This window comes from Pelobates fuscus, chromosome 12, assembly GCF_036172605.1.
Source record: "Pelobates fuscus isolate aPelFus1 chromosome 12, aPelFus1.pri, whole genome shotgun sequence".
Classification (NCBI taxonomy): Eukaryota; Metazoa; Chordata; class Amphibia; order Anura; family Pelobatidae; genus Pelobates; species Pelobates fuscus.
The window spans coordinates 136,258,495-136,281,418 of NC_086328.1; the positions used below are offsets into that span (position 1 = coordinate 136,258,495).

Here is a 22,924-nt window from a genome sequence, read left to right on the forward strand (position 1 = left end):
TTTTTTTAAATGAATGAATCTCACTTGATCTGCCTTTGGGGTTGGGGACAAGCAGTGGACGCCTTCAATTTTTGTGCCTACAGTCTCTTGACATGTAAATCCCACCCAGAGGTCTCAGAATAGAAGAATGAAATTGCATTATAAAAATCCCAGTGGTTGGTTAGATCCCTGACATATAAACTGATTGGCTATTATTGAGTGGATACAATTTGCCAAAATATATACGGTAGGTCTGACAAATTGGGAAGTCTGCCTTCAGCATATCTTTCCATACATAAGTGACAGCTTCCATAGAGCTGAACTTAGAAGGGCATTCTTCTTTATAATGATATTGTGAACTATTAGAATACTGTGTCAGAGCAACCAGGTGATATTTAGTTTCTCTTAAATAAGATTGGTAGCCCAGGGACAGAGAACAGGACTTTAGTCACCAGTCACCATGTCAGCGTAATGTAGTGGTTCTGGTGTCTGTAGCCTGTCCTGCAGGCTTTTCAATATAAATGTTGCCTTTTCAGGGACCACTAGAGGTGCTTCCACTCAGATGACCACTAGAGGTGCTTCTTGGTCCATTTCTGCACAGTTTGCAGCACTGGCATTCAGCGTCTCCACCCTGTGCATAGAGGTGCTGAACGTTCCCATAGATTCAATATGAGGAGATGCTGATTGGGATAGCACAGTGTTTTGCTGTGCATACGCAATAGCCTCTCTATGAGAAAGCATTGGATTGGCGGAGATCATCAAGACTGATCATCTCAGCAGTGAAAATGGGGCCAGCTTCAGTGAGAGCGGCGCAGCATGGGATAAAATGTGAGTAAAATCACGCGATCTAAGCGTGGCTGGTCCCCTAAACAGCCACATCAGCACTATAATGTCAGGAATGCATGTTTGTATTCCTGACACCATAGTTTCCTTTAAATTACAACGTGCAAGGGCCCTGGGAACCATTGTCATAAAACCTTTTATTTGCCCTTTGTTTGGTGCCTTCATTGGCGACCAGTGCATTGCAACAGTGTCTCCATGGATAGTTGTAAAACCTGCAAATTGTGTCATTTTGGACAATGCTTAAGGCACCAATTCTCACTGACTGTGCTTCAGCTCTAAGGAAAAACACAGATAACAAAACTATTCAGACCTACTGGCACTACTAGATCAACCAGAGTCTTGTAAACAGAGGAGATCACACAAGAGATGAACAAGATTGTCACATCAGTAGTTTGTCCAAACCTTTTTCTTTCAAGTGACCAACCTTTGTCTTACGGTTTCAATGGTAGAGCTCTGTACAAACACTTCTGTATTGCGAACACTTAGAATGAATTCAGAGAAGCACTGAAGCCATAGCTGTGTGTCCTTGTAGAATTCTGAGACCACAAATAGCCACCAAAGTGCTTTGAAAGTACTCAGTATTATATAATGGTGTCAGCTGGCTTCTCAGGTAATGCATTCCGTCCAGACACAGACAAAAATGATATCGCTACTGCACACGTCGGAACCTCTACTTTAAAATCTGTGAGGAGTCACTGAGGCACCCAGATAAGTGTTGAACTATATGAAAATGTTTTGATATATAACAGTGGGTTGTTGCTAGAGGACTACTGGGTCTCTAACCATAACAGCGGTCTGTAAAGGTTATGGTTGTTAGAGTACCTCTTTAACAATCCACAATGCACTACAGTCACCAATGCCTCAGTTATAGACTGTAAGCTCGTTTGAGCAGGGTCCTCTTCAACCTATCGTTCCTGTAAGTTTTCTTGTAATTGTCCTATTTATAGTTAAATCTCCTCTCACAATATTGTAAAGCGCTACGGAATCTGTTGGCGCTATATAAATGCAGATAAAATAATAGTTATAATGTGGTGTTGTATGAAGGAAACCGGTCAGCCCCATTTACCAACAAACTGACCTTCAGCCCTCTCAGACTATCATTGCCGTGCAGGATTGGGCGGATTCACACTTGATAATACGTGATAATACGCATACGTGTCATTTCTGCTTTATCTGTGTAGCAGCAGAGGGGGTCGCGCTGTTGGTGAATTGGACAGACCTGTTTTTTTGCCAAACTGCCCCTTAACTGACAGAAAACCAGGTGACGGCACCGATAGGCGCCCTTAATATGTTAATATTTTTCCAAGGCGCCCCAAATCAAAACATTTTCCAGGTTGTATATATGTACAGCGCTGCGGCTTATATTGGGCCCCTGTTTGGCAGAAATGCATGCCGTTCAAGTGCAGATCCAGAACCTAATTTTTGGAGGGGCACTGGTAGATTATTTGCCAGTAGTGCCCTCCCAGAGTCACTAGTCGCATTGGATGTGTAAGAATTATTACAATCAATTATGTAAAAAATTATATTTTCCATTTAACACTTTATAGACACTTACTGTTGTGTTCGGTAACATGTAGGATATTAAATGAAAGCCCTTTCTGTCCTTTGAGAGAAAAAAATGTAACTAATGAAAAAAAAAAATTAAAGAGAACCCCTTAAATCACGGTGGAACAAACAGCACAAATTGTAGGTTTTCTTTTGGGTCAGGATAATTGCCTTCGTTGTTAAATTAAATTTGTGTGTGAGTATCATAACAAGTTTACAGGTACACGTTAAAGGGTTCCACCAACCCTTAAAACTAATGATGGTTTTTTTTTACCTCCTAACATCCATTTGGCATTTCTAGCTAGGTCCCACCTTCTTAAATGATTAAATGAGGGGGCACCTTTCTGGTGTAATATGCCCTATTGGACATTGTGGAAATCTCACAGTAAAACCCATAAAAATTTTATTCACCTGGAAGCCAGCACTGGGCATAGCTCCCGGCACTGCTTTTCCGTGTGCACTACTGGCGTCTTGAAGGCCACGCAATTACAGGACTTCTCATAGAGAAACTGGGGATTGGACCAGTTCGGTGAGTCAGAGGGCATGCGTGCTATATAATAACTTGAACGTGCGTGCGGCGTCACGTCTTCGCCGTGCACGTACCTTCTAGGGTCAAGGGACCCAAATCAGCCATTAGCAGAGTTTACTGGGTTATTTAAACCCAAACCTGCAGTGGTTCAGTGCCCTGTCGTGGTTTCCATCCTGTTGGTTATCCGAGAGCGCGTTCCTGATTTTGATATTTGGTTTTTGATCTTGGCTTGGCTTCCTGTATTTCTGGTATCCCTGACCCTTTGGCTTTGTTCATTCCATATTTGTTCCTTTCTGTATTCCTAAACTCGGCTCGTGACTCCTTATTCTTTTCTTTCTAAGGCCCGGTAATGCGTTGTTACGATTTGTTATTTGTTACGTGTTTGACTTAATTCTGTGTGTTGGGCCACTGGTTCGTCATGACAGGAAGGAGACTTTTTTTGGAAAAAAATAAAAATAAATTGTCTGTAACCGAGGCAAGCGGAGGGGCTGCAGACAGATGGAGGGGACTAACATTTGGCAGTCTGGAACAGTTATGGGCTGCCATACGTGTGCCAGGTGTGAAACTAGCTCCCAGTGCTGCACAGCCAAACTCGTACACGGGTGGTAATGGTGGTTGGAGTAATTCTTTAAGTAAAATGTATTGGGCAATTTGAAAATACGTACCAGTTAGTTTGAATAATTTTTTTATGAATAAGCATTCATGTCTTGCAAAACACAGAAAAACCTAGTGCACACCCTAATCGAATGACCTTAAATGAACTCGTACTAAACACATTGTGATGACGTGTAGTGAAAAGGCACGCCAGGGGTTAAATTATATTGGGCAAGGTGATAAACAATACATGCACTTTCTTGTCTGAATGAATGAATGCTCCCCCAGCTCTCTGCTGTTTAGAAACATGCAAAGTGGACTCATACACTGGAGAGGTTTATGCAAATCCTTATTAAATCCATGCAAGTATTTGGAGATCCATGCTGCCAGGCTGTATGCTCCCTGTAACATGTATCTGTCATAACAAGTCACACACAGGTTACACGTTGACATCCAAACATCAGATCAGCAGTGACACAAACCTCTGACACTCAGTTTGAATGAAATTCCAGCCTGCTCTGGCTCTATAGGAGGAAACCTCAGTTAATTCGGTAAGAGGAAGCGGCTCTCTCCTCCCCCTGGTAGGAAGGGACTGGGTTCTGCCGAAAGAAAGCTGACTTTCCATTCTGAGTGGTGCAGGAGGCGAGCTGGGGCTGCAGCAGAGACAGGTAAAGGACACATTGACTGCTATTCTATATTGGGGTGTTAGGAGCTGTGCTCAGTGTGCCACACCTGGCTGCATTAACTCAGGGCAAGGTGTTCCACACATTGATAGCAGCACCTCAATCAGGATCTGCACAATGAGCCAGCAATCAATGGGAAGTACTGGCTGTGACTGCCTGTGTGATCAGCATTGTCACTAAATATTGCAATAATCCACCAGCACGGCTGGACATGCTGATCACACCTGTAGAGGATTGGGGTTTAATCAAAATGTCTAATTCTCAAACTGGGAGGAAGATATAAACTGCTTCCATATGGATGACTTGTGAAAAGGGTTAGATTCTATTAGAATTGGCCCCTTTCAGTGCCAGAGGGGAGAGGGCAAAGCTTGCTGTATGGCACCCCATCCTGTATTGTTTAAATGTTCATTGCCTGTGCTGGGTATGGAATAACCTCCCAGTGCATGGTGTGACCTGCCTATTCTGGCACACAATGTGTTAATTGGATTGGAATGCTGAGGAACTCATTTAGAATAAAATGATAATACATCCCACCCCAGCCTAACTTTACCATTCTAATAACTGCCATTATTAAACCTGATCAGTGTTCCCCTAAGGCACGCATGGGGTTAAACAATGGGATCTGTGTAAAAGGAGCCAATTTATGTGATGGGTGGCTTTGCATGTGACATCAGGACCCTCCTGGCATTTTCCTGCTGAATGTATTTCTGTGTATATATTGAATAGGCAATCAGAAAATCCTAATAAATGAATGAGAGGTCAGTGATGGAGAGACCACATTCTCAGTGAATGGCAATGCTGAGCCACTTTCTGGGCTATTCAGAGCCGCTGAGAATTGAGCAGAATTTATACCCAACCAGCATGCTTTGCAGCCACTGACCTTTTACCTACTTTTAGCAAAGCAGCCGTCATGTGCTCCTACACCAGCTGGGGGTTGGGAGAGGGTGACGTAGCCGGAGGGGCGGGGCTTGCTGCAGAATGGGGATGGGATACATTGTAGTAGTAACGTTCTATTGTAGTAACAGGAGGCAGAGGGTGACCTTAGTGGGGCCACCCAGGAAGTGCTTCATTAACCTTCACTGTATGCAAAGGGTATATTCACTGTATGCAAAGGGTATATTCACTATATTCACTGTATGCAAAGGGTATATTCACTGTATACAAAGGGTATACTCACTGTATGCAAAGGGTATACACACTGTATGCAAAGGGTATATACACTGTATGCAAAGGGTATATTCACTGTATGCAAAGGGTATATTCACTGTATGCAAAGGGTATATTCACTGTATGCAAAGGGTATACACACTGTATGCAAAGGGTATACACACTGTATGCAAAGGGTAGACACACTGTATGCAAAGGGTATATGCACTGTATGCAAAGGGTATACACACTGTATGCAAAGGGTATACACACTGTATGCAAAGGGTATACTCACTGTATGCAAAGGGTATACACACTGTATGCAAAGGGTATATTCACTGTATGCAAAGGGTATACACTGTATGCAAAGGGTATACACTGTATGCAAAGGGTATACACACTGTATGCAAAGGGTATACACACTGTATGCAAAGGGTATATTCACTGTATGCAAAGGGTATATACACTGTATGCAAAGGGTATATTCACTGTATGCAAAGGGTATACACACTGTATGCAAAGGGTATATTCACTGTATGCAAAGGGTATATTCACTGTATGCAAAGGGTATACACACTGTATGCAAAGGGTATATTCACTGTATGCAAAGGGTATATTCACTGTATGCAAAGGGTATATACACTGTATGCAAAGGGTATACACACTGTATGCAAAGGGTATATTTACTGTATGCAAAGGGTATATTCACTGTATGCAAAGGGTATACACACTGTATGCAAAGGGTATATTCACTGTATGCAAAGGGTATATTCACTGTATGCAAAGGGTATGTACACTGTATGCAAAGGGTATATACACTATATTCACTGTATGCAAAGGGTATATACACTGTATGCAAAGGGTATATACACTATATTCACTGTATGCAAAGGGTATATTCACTGTATGCAAAGGGTATATTCACTGTATGCAAAGGGTATACACACTGTATGCAAATGGTATATTCACTGTATGCAAAGGGTATATTCACTGTATGCAAAGGGTATATACACTGTATGCAAAGGGTATATACACTGTATGCAAAGGGTATATACACTATATTCACTGTATGCAAAGGGTATATTCACTGTATGCAAAGGGTATACACACTGTATGCAAAGGGTATATTCACTGTATGCAAAGGGTATATTCACTGTATGCAAAGGGTATACACACTGTATGCAAAGGGTATATACACTATATTCACTGTATGCAAAGGGTATATTCACTGTATACAAAGGGTATATACACTATATTCACTGTATGCAAAGGGTATATTCACTGTATGCAAAGGGTATATGCACTGTATGCAAAGGGTATATGCACTGTATGCAAAGGGTATATGCACTGTATGCAAAGGGTATATGCACTGTATGCAAAGGGTATATTCACTGTATGCAAAGGGTATATTCACTGTATGCAAAGGGTATACACACTGTATGCAAAGGGTATACACACTGTATGCAAAGGGTATACACACTGTATGCAAAGGGTATACACACTGTATGCAAAGGGTATACACACTGTATGCAAAGGGTATACACACTGTATGCAAAGGGTATATACACTATATTCACTGTATGCAAAGGGTATATTCACTGTATACAAAGGGTATATGCACTGTATGCAAAGGGTATATGCACTGTATGCAAAGGGTATATGCACTGTATGCAAAGGGTATATACACTGTATGCAAAGGGTATATTCACTGTATGCAAAGGGTATATACACTATATTCACTGTATGCAAAGGGTATACTCACTGTATGCAAAGGGTATATACACTGTATGCAAAGGGTATACACACTGTATGCAAAGGGTATATTTACTGTATGCAAAGGGTATATTCACTGTATGCAAAGGGTATACACACTGTATGCAAAGGGTATATTCACTGTATGCAAAGGGTATATTCACTGTATGCAAAGGGTATGTACACTGTATGCAAAGGGTATATACACTATATTCACTGTATGCAAAGGGTATATACACTGTATGCAAAGGGTATATACACTATATTCACTGTATGCAAAGGGTATATTCACTGTATGCAAAGGGTATATTCACTGTATGCAAAGGGTATATTCACTGTATGCAAAGGGTATATTCACTGTATGCAAAGGGTATATACACTGTATGCAAAGGGTATATACACTATATTCACTGTATGCAAAGGGTATATTCACTGTATGCAAAGGGTATATTCACTGTATGCAAAGGGTATACACACTGTATGCAAAGGGTATATACACTATATTCACTGTATGCAAAGGGTATATTCACTGTATACAAAGGGTATATACACTATATTCACTGTATGCAAAGGGTATATTCACTGTATGCAAAGGGTATATGCACTGTATGCAAAGGGTATATGCACTGTATGCAAAGGGTATATTCACTGTATGCAAAGGGTATATTCACTGTATACAAAGGGTATACACACTGTATGCAAAGGGTATATTCACTGTATGCAAAGGGTATACACACTGTATGCAAAGGGTATACACACTGTATGCAAAGGGTATACACACTGTATGCAAAGGGTATATACACTATATTCACTGTATGCAAAGGGTATATTCACTGTATACAAAGGGTATATGCACTGTATGCAAAGGGTATATGCACTGTATGCAAAGGGTATATGCACTGTATGCAAAGGGTATATACACTGTATGCAAAGGGTATATTCACTGTATGCAAAGGGTATATACACTATATTCACTGTATGCAAAGGGTATACTCACTGTATGCAAAGGGTATACACACTGTATGCAAAGGGTATACACACTGTATGCAAAGGGTATACACACTGTATGCAAAGGGTATACACACTGTATGCAAAGGGTATATACACTGTATGCAAAGGGTATATACACTGTATGCAAAGGGTATATACACTGTATGCAAAGGGTATATACACTATATTCACTGTATGCAAAGGGTATATTCACTGTATGCAAAGGGTATACACACTGTATGCAAAGGGTATATTCACTGTATGCAAAGGGTATATTCACTGTATGCAAAGGGTATACACACTGTATGCAAAGGGTATATACACTATATTCACTGTATGCAAAGGGTATATTCACTGTATGCAAAGGGTATATGCACTGTATGCAAAGGGTATATGCACTGTATGCAAAGGGTATATGCACTGTATGCAAAGGGTATATTCACTGTATGCAAAGGGTATATTCACTGTATACAAAGGGTATATTCACTGTATGCAAAGGGTATATTCACTGTATGCAAAGGGTATACACACTGTATGCAAAGGGTATATACACTATATTCACTGTATGCAAAGGGTATATTCACTGTATGCAAAGGGTATATTCACTGTATACAAAGGGTATATGCACTGTATGCAAAGGGTATATGCACTGTATGCAAAGGGTATATGCACTGTATGCAAAGGGTATATACACTGTATGCAAAGGGTATATTCACTGTATGCAAAGGGTATATACACTATATTCACTGTATGCAAAGGGTATACTCACTGTATGCAAAGGGTATACACACTGTATGCAAAGGGTATACACACTGTATGCAAAGGGTATACACACTGTATGCAAAGGGTATATTCACTGTATGCAAAGGGTATATTCACTGTATGCAAAGGGTATACGCACTGTATGCAAAGGGTATACGCACTGTATGCAAAGGGTATATATACTGTATGCAAAGGGTATATACACTGTATGCAAAGGGTATATACACTGTATGCAAAGGGTATACACACTGTATGCAAAGGGTATATACACTGTATGCAAAGGGTATATACACTGTATGCAAAGGGTATATTCACTGTATGCAAAGGGTATATACACTGTATGCAAAGGGTATATTCACTGTATGCAAAGGGTATATTCACTGTATGCAAAGGGTATATACACTGTATGCAAAGGGTATATTCACTGTATGCAAAGGGTATATTCACTGTATGCAAAGGGTATATTCACTATATTCACTGTATGCAAAGGGTATATACACTGTATGCAAAGGGTATATACACTGTATGCAAAGGGTATATTCACTGTATACAAAGGGTATATGCACTGTATGCAAAGGGTATATTCACTGTATGCAAAGGGTATATACACTGTATGCAAAGGGTATATACACTGTATGCAAAGGGTATACACTGTATGCAAAGGGTATATACACTGTATGCAAAGGGTATATACACTGTATGCAAAGGGTATATACACTGTATGCAAAGGGTATATACACTGTATGCAAGGGGTATACACACTGTATGCAAAGGGTATACACACTGTATGCAAAGGGTATACACACTGTATGCAAATGGTATATTCACTGTATGCAAAGGGTATATTCACTATATTCACTGTATGCAAAGGGTATATACACTGTATGCAAAGGGTATATTCACTGTATGCAAAGGGTATATTCACTGTATGCAAAGGGTATATACACTATATTCACTGTATGCAAAGGGTATATTCACTGTATACAAAGGGTATATACACTATATTCACTGTATGCAAAGGGTATATTCACTGTATACAAAGGGTATATACACTATATTCACTGTATGCAAAGGGTATATTCACTGTATACAAAGGGTATATACACTATATTCACTGTATACACTGTATGCAAAGGGTATATTCACTGTATACATTGTATGCAAAGGGTATATTCACTATATTCACTGTATGCAAAGGGTATATACACTATATTCACTGTATGCAAAGGGTATATTCACTGTATGCAAAGGGTATACACACTGTATGCAAAGGGTATATTCACTATATTCACTGTATGCAAAGGGTATATACACTGTATACAAAGGGTATATACACTATATTCACTGTATGCAATGGGTATATACACTGTATGCAAAGGGTATATTCACTATATACACTATATACAAAGGGCATATACACTATATTCACTGTATACAAAGGGTATATTCACACTATATATACACAAAGGGTATATTCACTAGATACAAAGGGCATATACACTATATTCACTGTATGCAAAGGGTATACACACTGTATGCAAAGGGTGTATTCACTGTATACAAAGGGTATATACACAATATTCACTGTATACAAAGGGTATATACACTGTATTCACTGTATACAAAGGGTATATACACAATATATATACAAAGGGTATATACACACTATATATACAAATGGTATGTACACACACTATATACAAAGGGTATGTACATACACTATATACAAAGGGTATGTACATACACTATATACAAAGGGTATGTACATACACTATATACAAAGGGTATGTACATACACTATATACAAAGGGTATGTACATACACTATATACAAAGGGTATGTACATACACTATATACAAAGGGTATGTACATACACTATATACAAGGGGTATACACACTGTATACAAGGGGTATACACACTGTATACAAGGGGTATACACACTGTATACAAGGGGTATACACACTGTATACAAGGGGTATACACACTGTATACAAGGGGTATACACACTGTATACAAGGGGTATACACACTGTATACAAGGGGTATACACACTGTATACAAGGGGTATACACACTGTATACAAGGGGTATACACACTGTATACAAGGGGTATACACACTGTATACAAGGGGTATACACACTGTATACAAGGGGTATACACACTGTATACAAGGGGTATACACACTGTATACAAGGGGTATACACACTGTATACAAGGGGTATACACACTGTATACAAGGGGTATACACACTGTATACAAGGGGTATACACACTGTATACAAGGGGTATACACACTGTATACAAGGGGTATACACACTGTATACAAGGGGTATACACACTGTATACAAGGGGTATACACACTGTATACAAGGGGTATACACACTGTATACAAGGGGTATACACACTGTATACAAGGGGTATAAACACTGTATACAAAGGGTATACCTAACTGGGGGACACATTGTTTATATATTGATATTAAATCCTCATATCTGCCCTAGGATTCTAATAGCATGTCTAACTGGGGGACACATTGTTTATATATTGATATTAAATCCCCATATCTGCCCTAGGATTCTAATAGCATGTCTAACTGGGGGACACATTGTTTATATATTGATATTAAATCCCCATATCTGCCCTAGGATTCTAATAGCATGTCTAACTGGGGGACACATTGTTTATATATTGATATTAAATCCCCATATCTGCCCTAGGATTCTAATAGCATGTCTAACTGGGGGACACATTGTTTATATATTGATATTAAATCCCCATATCTACCCTAGGATTCTAATAGCATGTCTAACTGGGGGACACATTGTTTATATATTGATATTAAATCCCCATATCTGCCCTAGGATTCTAATAGCATGTCTAACTGGGGGACACATTGTTTATATATTGATATTAAATCCCCATATCTGCCCTAGGATTCTAATAGCATGTCTAACTGGGGGACACATTGTTTATATATTGATATTAAATCCCCATATCTGCCCTAGGATTCTAATAGCATGTCTAACTGGGGGACACATTGTTTATATATTGATATTAAATACCCATATCTGCCCTAGGATTCTAATAGCATGTCTAACTGGGGGACACATTGTTTATATATTGATATTAAATCCCCATATCTGCCCTAGGATTCTAATAGCATGTCTAACTGGGGGACACATTGTTTATATATTGATATTAAATCCCCATATCTGCCCTAGGATTCTAATAGCATGTCTAACTAGGGGACACATTATTTATATATTGATATTAAATCCCCATATCTGCCCTAGGATTCTAATAGCATGTCTAACTGGGGGACACATTGTTTATATATTGATATTAAATCCCCATATCTTCCCTAGGATTCTAATAGCATGTCTAACTGGGGGACACATTGTTTATATATTGATATTAAATCCTCCTATCTGCCCTAGGATTCTAATAGCATGTCTTACTGGGGGACACATTGTTTATATATTGATATTAAATCCCCATATCTGCCCTAGGATTCTAATAGCATGTCTAACTGGGGGACACATTGTTTATATATTGATATTAAATCCTCATATCTGCCCTAGGATTCTAATAGCATGTCTTACTGGGGGACACATTGTTTGATTATATTTTGATTGCTGATATCCATTTGATACAACTGCCATAGCAATCCAGCTATTTTGCATTCATAAAAAAAAATAAAAATAAAGATTCAGTATATAAAAATTTAAAAAAGAACCAATCCAAAAATTAAATGCCATCGATCATATGAACGATTTACACTTTATATATATATATATATATATATATATATATATATATATATATATATATATATATATATATATATATATATCTTATTTGGTGGTTGTACATTTTTCCATTATTTTTATTATTGCTATTGAATATTATTGTAATACCAGAGGTTGTTCGGTGCCATAGTGCTTACAATATTTGTCAGTGAGACAGCCACTAGAGGCTGGATTAACCCTAGTTTCTCTAAAACTGCTATGTTTTCAACTGCAGGGTTAAAACTAGATAGACCTGGCACCCAGACCATTGAACTGAAGTGGTCTGGGTGCCTATAGTGGTCCTTTAATGTACAGTATACAGTTTAATGTAGTTGTTCTGGTGTCTATAGTCAGTCTTTGAAGATTTTTAATGTAAACACTGCCTTTTCAGAGAAACATTCCTTATAGAGATGCATTGATTCAACCGGTTACCTGATTGACAGCCATGGGGGGGAGGAATGGTATGTAATCAGGGTTAATTTATATAAAGTGCCAGTTTCTGTTGAAATCTGCACTTTTTGTAAAATGCTTTTAAAGGGACTCTATAGGCACCCAAACTACTTTGGCTCATTGAAGTGGTCTGGGTTCAGTGTTCCTGTCCCCCTTAGTCCTGCAGTGTAAAACATTGCAGTTTTTTTCCTAAGGGGAGGGCCTAATGTGCTCGTTGCGCATGTGCTTTGGCCCCCACCTGTTGAATGACATTGGAGGAGGCGGAGCTCCAATCTAGCCCTGATGGACAGTGGCGCTGGAATTGGGTGAGTAAATAAAGTGTTTTTAACCCTTTTATTGGCAATGAGGAAGGTGTGGGGCCAGAGGGAATATAACTTTGTATTCTTAACACTATAGATTACCTTTAATATCTCTGCTGTTATTAGAGGGTGTGTTGCGTGTTCCTTTAGGATCTGCAGAGCAATTTGATTGTTGGTATATATTTTTATTACCATCATCAGTCAGAGTATATTATGTTTAGCAGGTGATTTGCCAGAAAAGTATTGTTTACAGACTCTGAACACTGTTTTGAAATGAATAGTTCTCTGTTTACATTCACTTATTCACGTTTTAGAAGATGTTATGAGACGTTTTAATGAAATGTTTGGCAATAAAATATCGTAATTGGAAAAGATCTTCGCTAATCTTAAAAAAACAATACTGAAAACAAATTGACAAGCTAAATATTTACTTAGTCACTAGTAAGCCTGTCTATTGATGATTTGTATTTAGAATACACTAAAATCTTCTTAACTTGGTTACAAATGGAAACCTTATTAACTTCCCAGCCCTAAATCCCTGAGTGCTTTTAATCTCGGCACACATGGTTATCCAGGTAATCTTTGTGATCTTCTGTTCGTTATCTCTGATCTTTGGATATTCAGCAAGGATTACTGATTGTGTGGTATCACACAGGTAAATGCTTGGTAATTTCTCATTATAAAGACCGTAAAAAGCTGCAAGAGTTCTCTTATTGACCTGGCTACTCTTAGCACCTCCAGGCTTTGCTCAATGCGGTGGTGGCATTCTCTAATAGTTGCACCATTTTACCTCGGTAGGGTGTTGGGGCATTCCTGGTACCATAGCCACTGCAGCAGGATTTAGTGGTTATGGTGCTTGGTTACTTGTTCCTTCTGCACACAAAAAAAATAATAATAATCTTTGCCAATCTTTGATGACAAAACAAATCCTTTATTGTTTTCAATACTCGTCTTTTTAAAAGCTATTAAATTGTGTCTGCGTGCTACCGCTGGTGTGATGTGAAGAGCATCTCAGATAAGCTGTAAGTAAACTGTTTAGCCACAATGTCCCTTTAAATGGGCACTTAGACCACTTAATCTCATTGAAGGGGTCTCCATGCCTTTTTGCTCTTGAGTCCCAAATTGTGATCACCCGCTCAAACCCTCCTTATCAGAAGTAGGGATGAAGAGCCATGTGTCCTGGCTTAATGTTTGACAGACCATGTTGAATAAATGTCATCCTAATTTGTTTACATCTTTCCTAATTTTAGAAAACTTTTCTCATTCTTATGCAGGATGGTTCTGAAGAGAAAACTATATATATTTGTTCATGGTCTGTGACAAGATGTTGTAATTGTGGTTTTTCGCATGGTCTGTTTAAATAGATCTCAAAGAACCCAGTTTCCTTCCTCTTAGAGCCGTATTTGTATTACTCGCACAGAACACCGCTACCAAGAAATGTCTGTTTATTTTCTCACTTTTGTTTTGTAATGAACAAAAAAATGTATTTCCGACGTGTTCTATGTATCCAAGGGAAACGCATCTTTTCCTATAAGAAAGCCAAGGTTAAAGGAACAGTCTAGACCCTATAACCATCAAAGCGTGCTTTAGTGGTTATGGCGCAAGGAGTGCCCTAGAGTTCCCATTGTAAGTAGTCAAACTGTTTTTAGTGGTTATGGTTCTTCTAACAGTTGTCGTCATGCTGTGGTACCAGCTGGTTATATCTCAAAACTTTACCACCCAGGTCAGTGCAGTGTGAGCTATCCCATGCACAAAAATCTGCAGGTGGCTGATTTTGTTGACTGATCCCAAGAGGTTAGGTGGTTTGTGTATTGAGAACTGCAATGTTCTTTCTCTTTAATGGTGTGTAGGAAATAGAATGGAAAACACATTCTGATATACATTATCTTATGGTGGAAAAAGAAGAACAACGTTGCCTTTTAGATTCCATTAATCATTACATGCAGGAATCTGTCTGACAGCCACTTCGGTTTCCCTTTAAGTGATTGTAGTTCCAGCAAGCGTTGACCTCTCGGTGCTGAGTGAAAGTTTTCAAGGCATTTCTTTAGTATGTGTAGTGCTGCAGTGGTTAATGAAATAGCTGTGTTTACATAATATTGGCTTCTGTAAGAATAGATTTGTGGTGTAAGCCTCAAGGGATATGAAGATCAGCATTGTGTGTCTGTATTTGGAATTACTAATGTAGAGTAAATTTGAGAGCATAATATAAACAAGATTCTTTAGTTAGAAAAAGTAAAAACAAACCTGTTCCTTGAAACACCTTTAAAATATCAAGAGAATTAGTCAGCGACTGCTGAGGGGAGAATCGTATCAAAACAGATGGATATTAAAGGAACACTATAGTGTTGGGGATACAAAAATGCGCATGCGCCCATTAGAGCTTCCCCATAGGAAGCATTGAATCAACGCTTTCCTTTGAAGATTTTTAAGACGGTGGGCGTTTTTTTGCATAGCGTGAGGACATCCAATGCTGTTTCTAAGAGTTAACCACTAGAGGCTGTCTTAAGTTTTTAAAACATTGCCAAGACTGGTCCAACGTACGTATAGTCGTTGTGTAAACAGATATATATATTTTCAGCTATTTCATCTTCAGGTTATTTACGTTTACATACTCCTTCAGCAGGTTTATTCTGTTACATAGTACACAGCTCAATTTCATTACTAGTTAAAGCTGCACTGTCACTGTCTGGGGACTTTGACGAATTCACAAAGACCACCAACAGGGACATCACCGCTGGGGGATGTGACAGGTAAAGGTGAGACTTACATACTTGAAGCTGCTGCTCGTGGGCGCAGCCACCAAGTTCCGGTGGGTGCTCTGCAGGCGCCAGGAGCCGACCTCATTGCTGTACTCTCGTGCATGCGCAATAGTGCAGCATTCAGGGCTGTGGAGGGTCCTGTGAGACCGCGGGATCTTCTGTACACCGAGCCAGTTCCCTGCAGTCGTTACTGGTGATGGCTGTCGGGATTGACACTGTAGCTCTGCCCAGAGTTTAATAAAGTCAGGCGGAGGAAATATACTGAGACAAAGTAGTCCCTACTTTATCTCTGTATATTGCTTGACTGCGTGGGAATTTAATTGATATTTCAACACAGTGAAAATGAGTATTTAATAAAGATTCTATCATTTTCAGGGGGGTGACAGTGCCGCTTTAACAAATAATAATCACACAGATTGCAGTAATTACATTTGTGCTGATCAGTTTTCTTAAGCCATAAAGAATTAAAAAGAAAACAATCTTCAGTGTGATTACACACGTAAATATAACCTCTGAGTTACTGCTTTGTCCTCAGTTAAACTTGTGACGTACAGTTAAATGGAACAATATTTTTGGCTGCTTTTTGTAATTCCAAAGTTAACTAGCCCTTTTGTACAGTGTGGACGATTAGGATAAACATTACAGACAATATTGGCTGACGTTTGGGCACAGGACACTCTATTTAAAGGAACCGTGCATGATGATGTTAAACACCACCAATGCTTCTTAGAGAGACACTGGAATTAGTAGGATCATTGTATCAAGATGATTTCCCTGCCCTTGCCATAGGTCCCTTATGTCTGTGCGAAGCATTTAATTGGGCGGACGTTATCAGTATTGTGATTACAGATGTATAAAATCCTGAAGGCTATCAAATTATTGTCCTTGGAACTCAATGGTTAAATGTAAGTGTGGTTTATTCTGCCATCAATCAAAATGCAGGCAACGCTTCGCCACCCTCCATGTCTTCACCAAGAGTCTCTAGATGGTGTGAGCAATACATATGGTGTGTTGAAACGTTGCCTTCACTTTTTTTTTTTGACGGCTGAATAAATCACCCAAATTCTATTTAGCCATTGATTGTTGAGGATTATCATAACCTTACCTGCTAGTATCAGCACCTGAATTTTCTTTCTTTAAATGGTAAAAGGACACATGTAGCTTTAACATAATGCATTTATTGTGAAAGTTACAGGGTTATTCACTTAAGGGAGAATTTAAAGTTAATTCCACATCTCTGGCCAAAGTAGCCAAAACTGAAATAAGGCGGTCTAAGGTTTTTTTTCTAATTCGACTACTTTGGCCTAAAATTTGAAATCCACTTTGAATCCTCAATTTAGCCAATAAGCCATGTAAGAGTTTAATAAAAAAAAAAAAATACTTTTTGTAGTAGCATAACTAATTATTACATATAATGCCTTTTGGGTGGATATTGCCAGCATTACGGTCTCGTGAATGTGACAATTCACCATACTCGCCCCCCTGTAGAGCAGACGGGGTCAGGGTGTCCTGAAATAACAGATTCCCTAACAGCCATTGGATTTAGTTCCTATATCATCATCCTTGGTTGCAAATATAAAAATAATTATATATAAATAATGTGTGCAGTTGCCCCGGGAGCAAGCCACCTCTGTGCTTTCAGTACGTTGTGTAGGAAGATTGACCCTGCCCCTCTCTTCTTGCCGATAGTTGAGAAAACGTGTGGTTTATTTAGCAGGTTTCCTATAATTTGTGAGGATAAGAACAGCGATTTTACTTACTCTGAATGTGATACTGATCTGTTTAAAAGGAGTCTTTCTCTTTAACATGATTAAAGAGTGATTAGAAGATTTAAGCCTCTTTAAATGCCAGTTCTACTGTGGCTTGGCACATTCAGCTGGCACCTTATTACTCTCCTCCTATCGTTAAACTCCGTTTGCATCCGATTAATGTTTATTCCTTGTTTGTGTTTTATCATTAGGGGTGCAGTGAGTGAGGATGGCAGAAGCTCACCAGGCTGTGGCGTTCCAGTTTACAGTAACTCCAGATGGCATCGATTTAAGATTAAGCCATGAAGCTCTCCGTCAGATCTACCTGTCCGGCCTTCACTCCTGGAAGAAGAAATTCATCCGATTTAAGGTACCGTAAATATTCTCAGGCTAACGAGGAAAACTTAGCTTGAGCAGCAGCTGTGATTGGTTGAGTGTCAGCTGATACTTTCAGCCTATCACAGCCCCCACTGCAGGTATGAAACTGTATGGATAGAAGGAAGTGTGTAATCGTTGCCTTAGCCATACCGTCATAAGGGGCTGGGCTGTGACTGGCCACTGACCCTAATGGGTTAACACTAAATTGAGTTACATTGACAGGGGACTCCAGGCACTATAACCAATTCAGTTCGATAATATGGCTATAGTGCCTATAGTTATCCTTTAAAGGATTAAATGTACGGTAAATACAAATTATAAAGTATTGGCTGTTTGGTGTCAAAACAACAAGTCCAGCCTGGAGGAGAAGCATTAGTTTAAATGTATTGCCCAGTTATTAGCTACAGGGATCACAAAGTGACCTCCCACCAATCAGAAGCCTTGGGATCTGCTCTTACCAAACCAGCCACATTGCAGGAGGGGTTTAAATGATATGTAGTTAATCTACAAGAGCAGTTCCATTAATTATATGAGCGGTACTGCTTTATAAACAGGTAGTAGCCATTCCACTGGTGCTATCAGCCCAGTAAGACTAACAATTTCCACTGGGCATTGGCAAGTAGAAATCCTCCCCTTGTCAGTGTGGCATGGACCCTCCAGGTTGGCAGTGACAAGTACGTTTTTAGGGCTGGCTAATAGCATAGGACTTTACATTTGCAGCGTTGGCCTAGTGTACAGTTTAGTGAACCAGGCCGTGTGAAACCAGTTACAGAGCTCCCGCCTTGGAGGGCTTTGTACACATTTATTCTAATATCTTTAATCTTTGTGTACGCACACCTTAGAGAGCACTAACATAGCTGACCTAGAAGGATAGTCTTCCAGTTGCCTTATTGACCGTTTGCAGCTATTTCATAACTGAGTGTGCCTGTTTAGTGGCGTTTGTTACCATCACCCGACATGTAGTCTGCACCTGTGAAGTTGTTATGGTGCTTAGAGTTGCCAATTAATAACAGCAGAGATACTAATGTAACAATCTGGGTTGTTTGGAGCGCACAGACAGCTGGCCTACAGGTAGCATCGCAGATCATGCTAAACTGCAACTCCAGTGATTTCTATCTCTCCTCTGCCTAATTAGATTGTGCCTGAGAGTAATGAGTGATGCTGTTCAGCAACAGCTGTCGAGTTTACTCGTCCCTTATCATTGCTCCAGAGACTATAATAGCTTCGGAGTACTTTCCCATGTATTATATTCTAGTGTCTTTAATCACAGAGCGTTGGAATACACTGACACATTATGTATTGATGATTGTGGTGACTATGGGCCCGCTATTTAATGTAGAATATATGTCATTAATTATGAATCCATTTAGCTCACTTTAAAGGTGTGTATTGCTTGGCAACTTATTGTTACTTTGCATGAGGATATTTTAACACATACATTCAGCGATATTACAAATATGGACAATAAATATACATATACATATTGTGTGATTTGCATTTACAACATTGCAATCACAAACAGGAAGCAGAGTTACAAATAAAGTCTGTGCAAGAGCAGACTCTGGGGGAAAGTGGACATTAGAGTGCTGTCCGAATATTCACCAAACAACAAATTCTGATGACTTGGAAAAGAAATTGCTAAAGTTAGACAAAATAGGAAGAATTCTCCGTTATCTTGTTATCTATGTAGTTTGGCCAAGTTGAGCCCCACATTTTTAATTACACAAATTTAAAAATGCAGAAATGTGATTGTGTGTTTGTTTCCTCTTACAGAATGGAATCCTCACCGGTGTCTTCCCTGCAAGTCCTTCCAGCTGGTTCATCGTAGTTGTTGGTGTAACATCTGCCTCTATATATTCCAAAGTAGATCCATCATTTGGATTGGTTGAAAAGATAAATCATACCCTTAGCACAGCGTAAGTTTTTTGTGCACACTAAATATTTTGTATGACTCGTACACCTCTCCCTAAAGTGAGAGCTTTTCCCCCCATCTTTTTTAAAGAGGAACTGTCGCTTCTCTGCACGGGACCACTTTTTATTTCCTCACCCCAGTAATCAATACCGGGGTGATAAGTACTGTGGGAACCTTTTATGTGTAGGGAGACATCATCGCCCCTGAGGCTACAGGAGTGTTGGTTTGTCTATGATCGTCTGCACAGAATGCAAGCAGAACACATACGTACTGCTTGGATAATTTAATTTATGTGGCACACCCTGGGATCAGACATGCAGGCATAAAATGTAAAGTAAATTAATCAAAACTACTGAAAATCTTTTTGAAACCGAAGCACAACCAATAGCCAGCTTTTAGAAAGATATTTGGTTATACAAACATCTCAGTAGTAGTTGTTCCATTGTAAATGCATGTACATTTTGAGATCATTTGCCAACATAGCACAATTAGTTTTTATCTTGAGAAGTAATTAATGTGGGTTAGAAAAATGAAAATAAACTAGCTTAGTTTTTATATCCACCATACCAATATGTGATAACTCCATAGAAAATGGTTCAAACCAACATGCACCTCTTTTTAGGAGAGTCTCCTTTCCTCGTGTGCCAAAGACCCGGGTCCACACAACCAGTGCAGAGTGCAGCAAATTGGAGCAATGCACCAGCAATCCTTGTCTAGTTTGCACTCACTGTATCGTGATCTCACAAAAATGAGACAACGTTTCGACTATATACTGGGAATAGAAGAATAAATACAAGGTTTATTAAATAACAAATACTAAGGGCTGGCAGCTACATACATTCACAAGCGTCTAAAATTGAGTGGTAGCTCAACAGGGTATAAAACAGTATGTGCGCTCAGAAACAAATATGTGGAAAAATATGATAGCTATATTTATTGAGGTATAACTCCTATACATTAAATATACTTTAAATATACTTAAAATAAATCAAGACAAACACTAAATAAATAAAAATCACAATGTCTGCATGGACCAACTATAATAATAAATTTACCAATGAACTCTCTATTGCAGATACATAATATAGAGTGAAGTGTAAATAATTTATCAATCGACTCTATATTATAGACACAAAATATAAAATAAAGTATCCAAACAGCTGCCCAAAGGATAAAACTGTGTCACAGAACACCGTATTATACACTATTAAAAATAACAATAATAAAAGTACCTGCCTCGGTGTGGGCCCCCAACCGAGGTAATCGAAGAAAAAACAAAAGAAGGGGAGAGAGAGGGAGTTCTATGCAGCAGGCTTCCGACCCACTTCAGAGGGGATCCGTCGAGCAGCGATGATATACACCGCAGCCGGAATCTTCAAAAAAGACCGCGGTGTCGTTGTAGCAAACCACCCACGGCTACAACTGATGAATCACTCACGAGGTGGTACACCGCGGTCGGTATCTTCGCAAAAGACCGCGGTGTAGTTAGATGGAATAAACACACAAGTCCTTAATGTCCCAGGGTCAGGAGTATGTGAGCACAGCAACCCTCACTCACCTCAAGAAAAGGGTATGTAATAAAAGGCACAAAGCAATAAAAAATAAAAAGATATATAAATAATAAATAACTGAACAATGAAAAGCAGCCGAAAAGGATCAAGTGGGACCAGCAACAAACAGCAGCCACGTCTACGTGGCAGGCTTCCGACCCACTTCAGAGGGGATCCGTCGAGCAGCGATGATATACACCGCAGCCGGAATCTTCAAAAAAGACCGCGGTGTCGTTGTAGCAAACCACCCACGGCTACAACTGATGAATCACTCACGAGGTGGTACACCGCGGTCGGTATCTTCGCAAAAGACCGCGGTGTAGTTAGATGGAATAAACACACAAGTCCTTAATGTCCCAGGGTCAGGAGTATGTGAGCACAGCAACCCTCACTCACCTCAAGAAAAGGGTATGTAATAAAAGGCACAAAGCAATAAAAAATAAAAAGATATATAAATAATAAATAACTGAACAATGAAAAGCAGCCGAAAAGGATCAAGTGGGACCAGCAACAAACAGCAGCCACGTCTACGCGTTTCGTCCCTCCCACAGGACTTTCTCAAGACTAAGTAGATGCAACACGAACCTGGTTTAAATACCTCCAGAGTAATGGAGCAATTAGACCTGTGAGGGAAAACCCCCCTCCCCTAAAGCTAGAGCAATTAATCCATTAAACTTGACACAGTAACAGTTAGGCTATAAAATACAAATGACTCTACAAGATATTGATCAAAATACACCAAAATTTATACATGTGTATAAATGATCAAGCATATCACCTTTTAACCATTTTTAAAGGGACAGACTTAATACTGGGGCCTTTTAAAATGAGTTGTAAGTCTTGCAAAATACTTTGTCTTGGAGATGTTGGAACAACCTGTAGATCATTTACAGATCATGTTTTTTTTATAACAATTTGTCCTTTAAAGGGTCACTATAGTCACCAGAACAAATACAGCTTATTATACAGTATATAGCTTATTGTACAGTATATAGCTTATTGTACAGTATATAGCTTATTGTACAGTATACAGCTTATTGTATAGTATACAGCTTATTGTACAGTATACAGCGTATTGAATTTGTTCTGGTGAGTAGAATCATTCCCTTCAGGCTTTTTGCTGTAAACACGGTCTTTTCAGAGAAAATGCAGTGTTTACATTACAGCCTAGTGATAACTTCACTGGCCACTCCTCAGATGGCTGTTCGAGATCCTTCC

At 39.2% G+C, this 22,924-nt stretch overlaps 1 protein-coding gene across 2 annotated transcripts in view; it reads left to right on the top strand.

The window, feature by feature from the left end:
- Positions 1 to 4,085: 4,085 nt before the first annotated feature.
- Positions 4,086 to 22,924, top strand: part of CPT1A (carnitine palmitoyltransferase 1A) — a 49,776-nt gene continuing 30,937 nt past the window's right edge. For both annotated transcript variants that reach the window (XM_063438140.1, XM_063438141.1), the window contains exons 1-3: positions 4,086 to 4,158; positions 18,079 to 18,236; positions 20,018 to 20,160. In XM_063438140.1, coding sequence (XP_063294210.1) covers positions 18,096 to 18,236; positions 20,018 to 20,160 — 284 coding nt within the window. In that variant the 5' untranslated portion in view covers positions 4,086 to 4,158; positions 18,079 to 18,095. The remainder of the gene's footprint in view (positions 4,159 to 18,078; positions 18,237 to 20,017; positions 20,161 to 22,924) is intronic.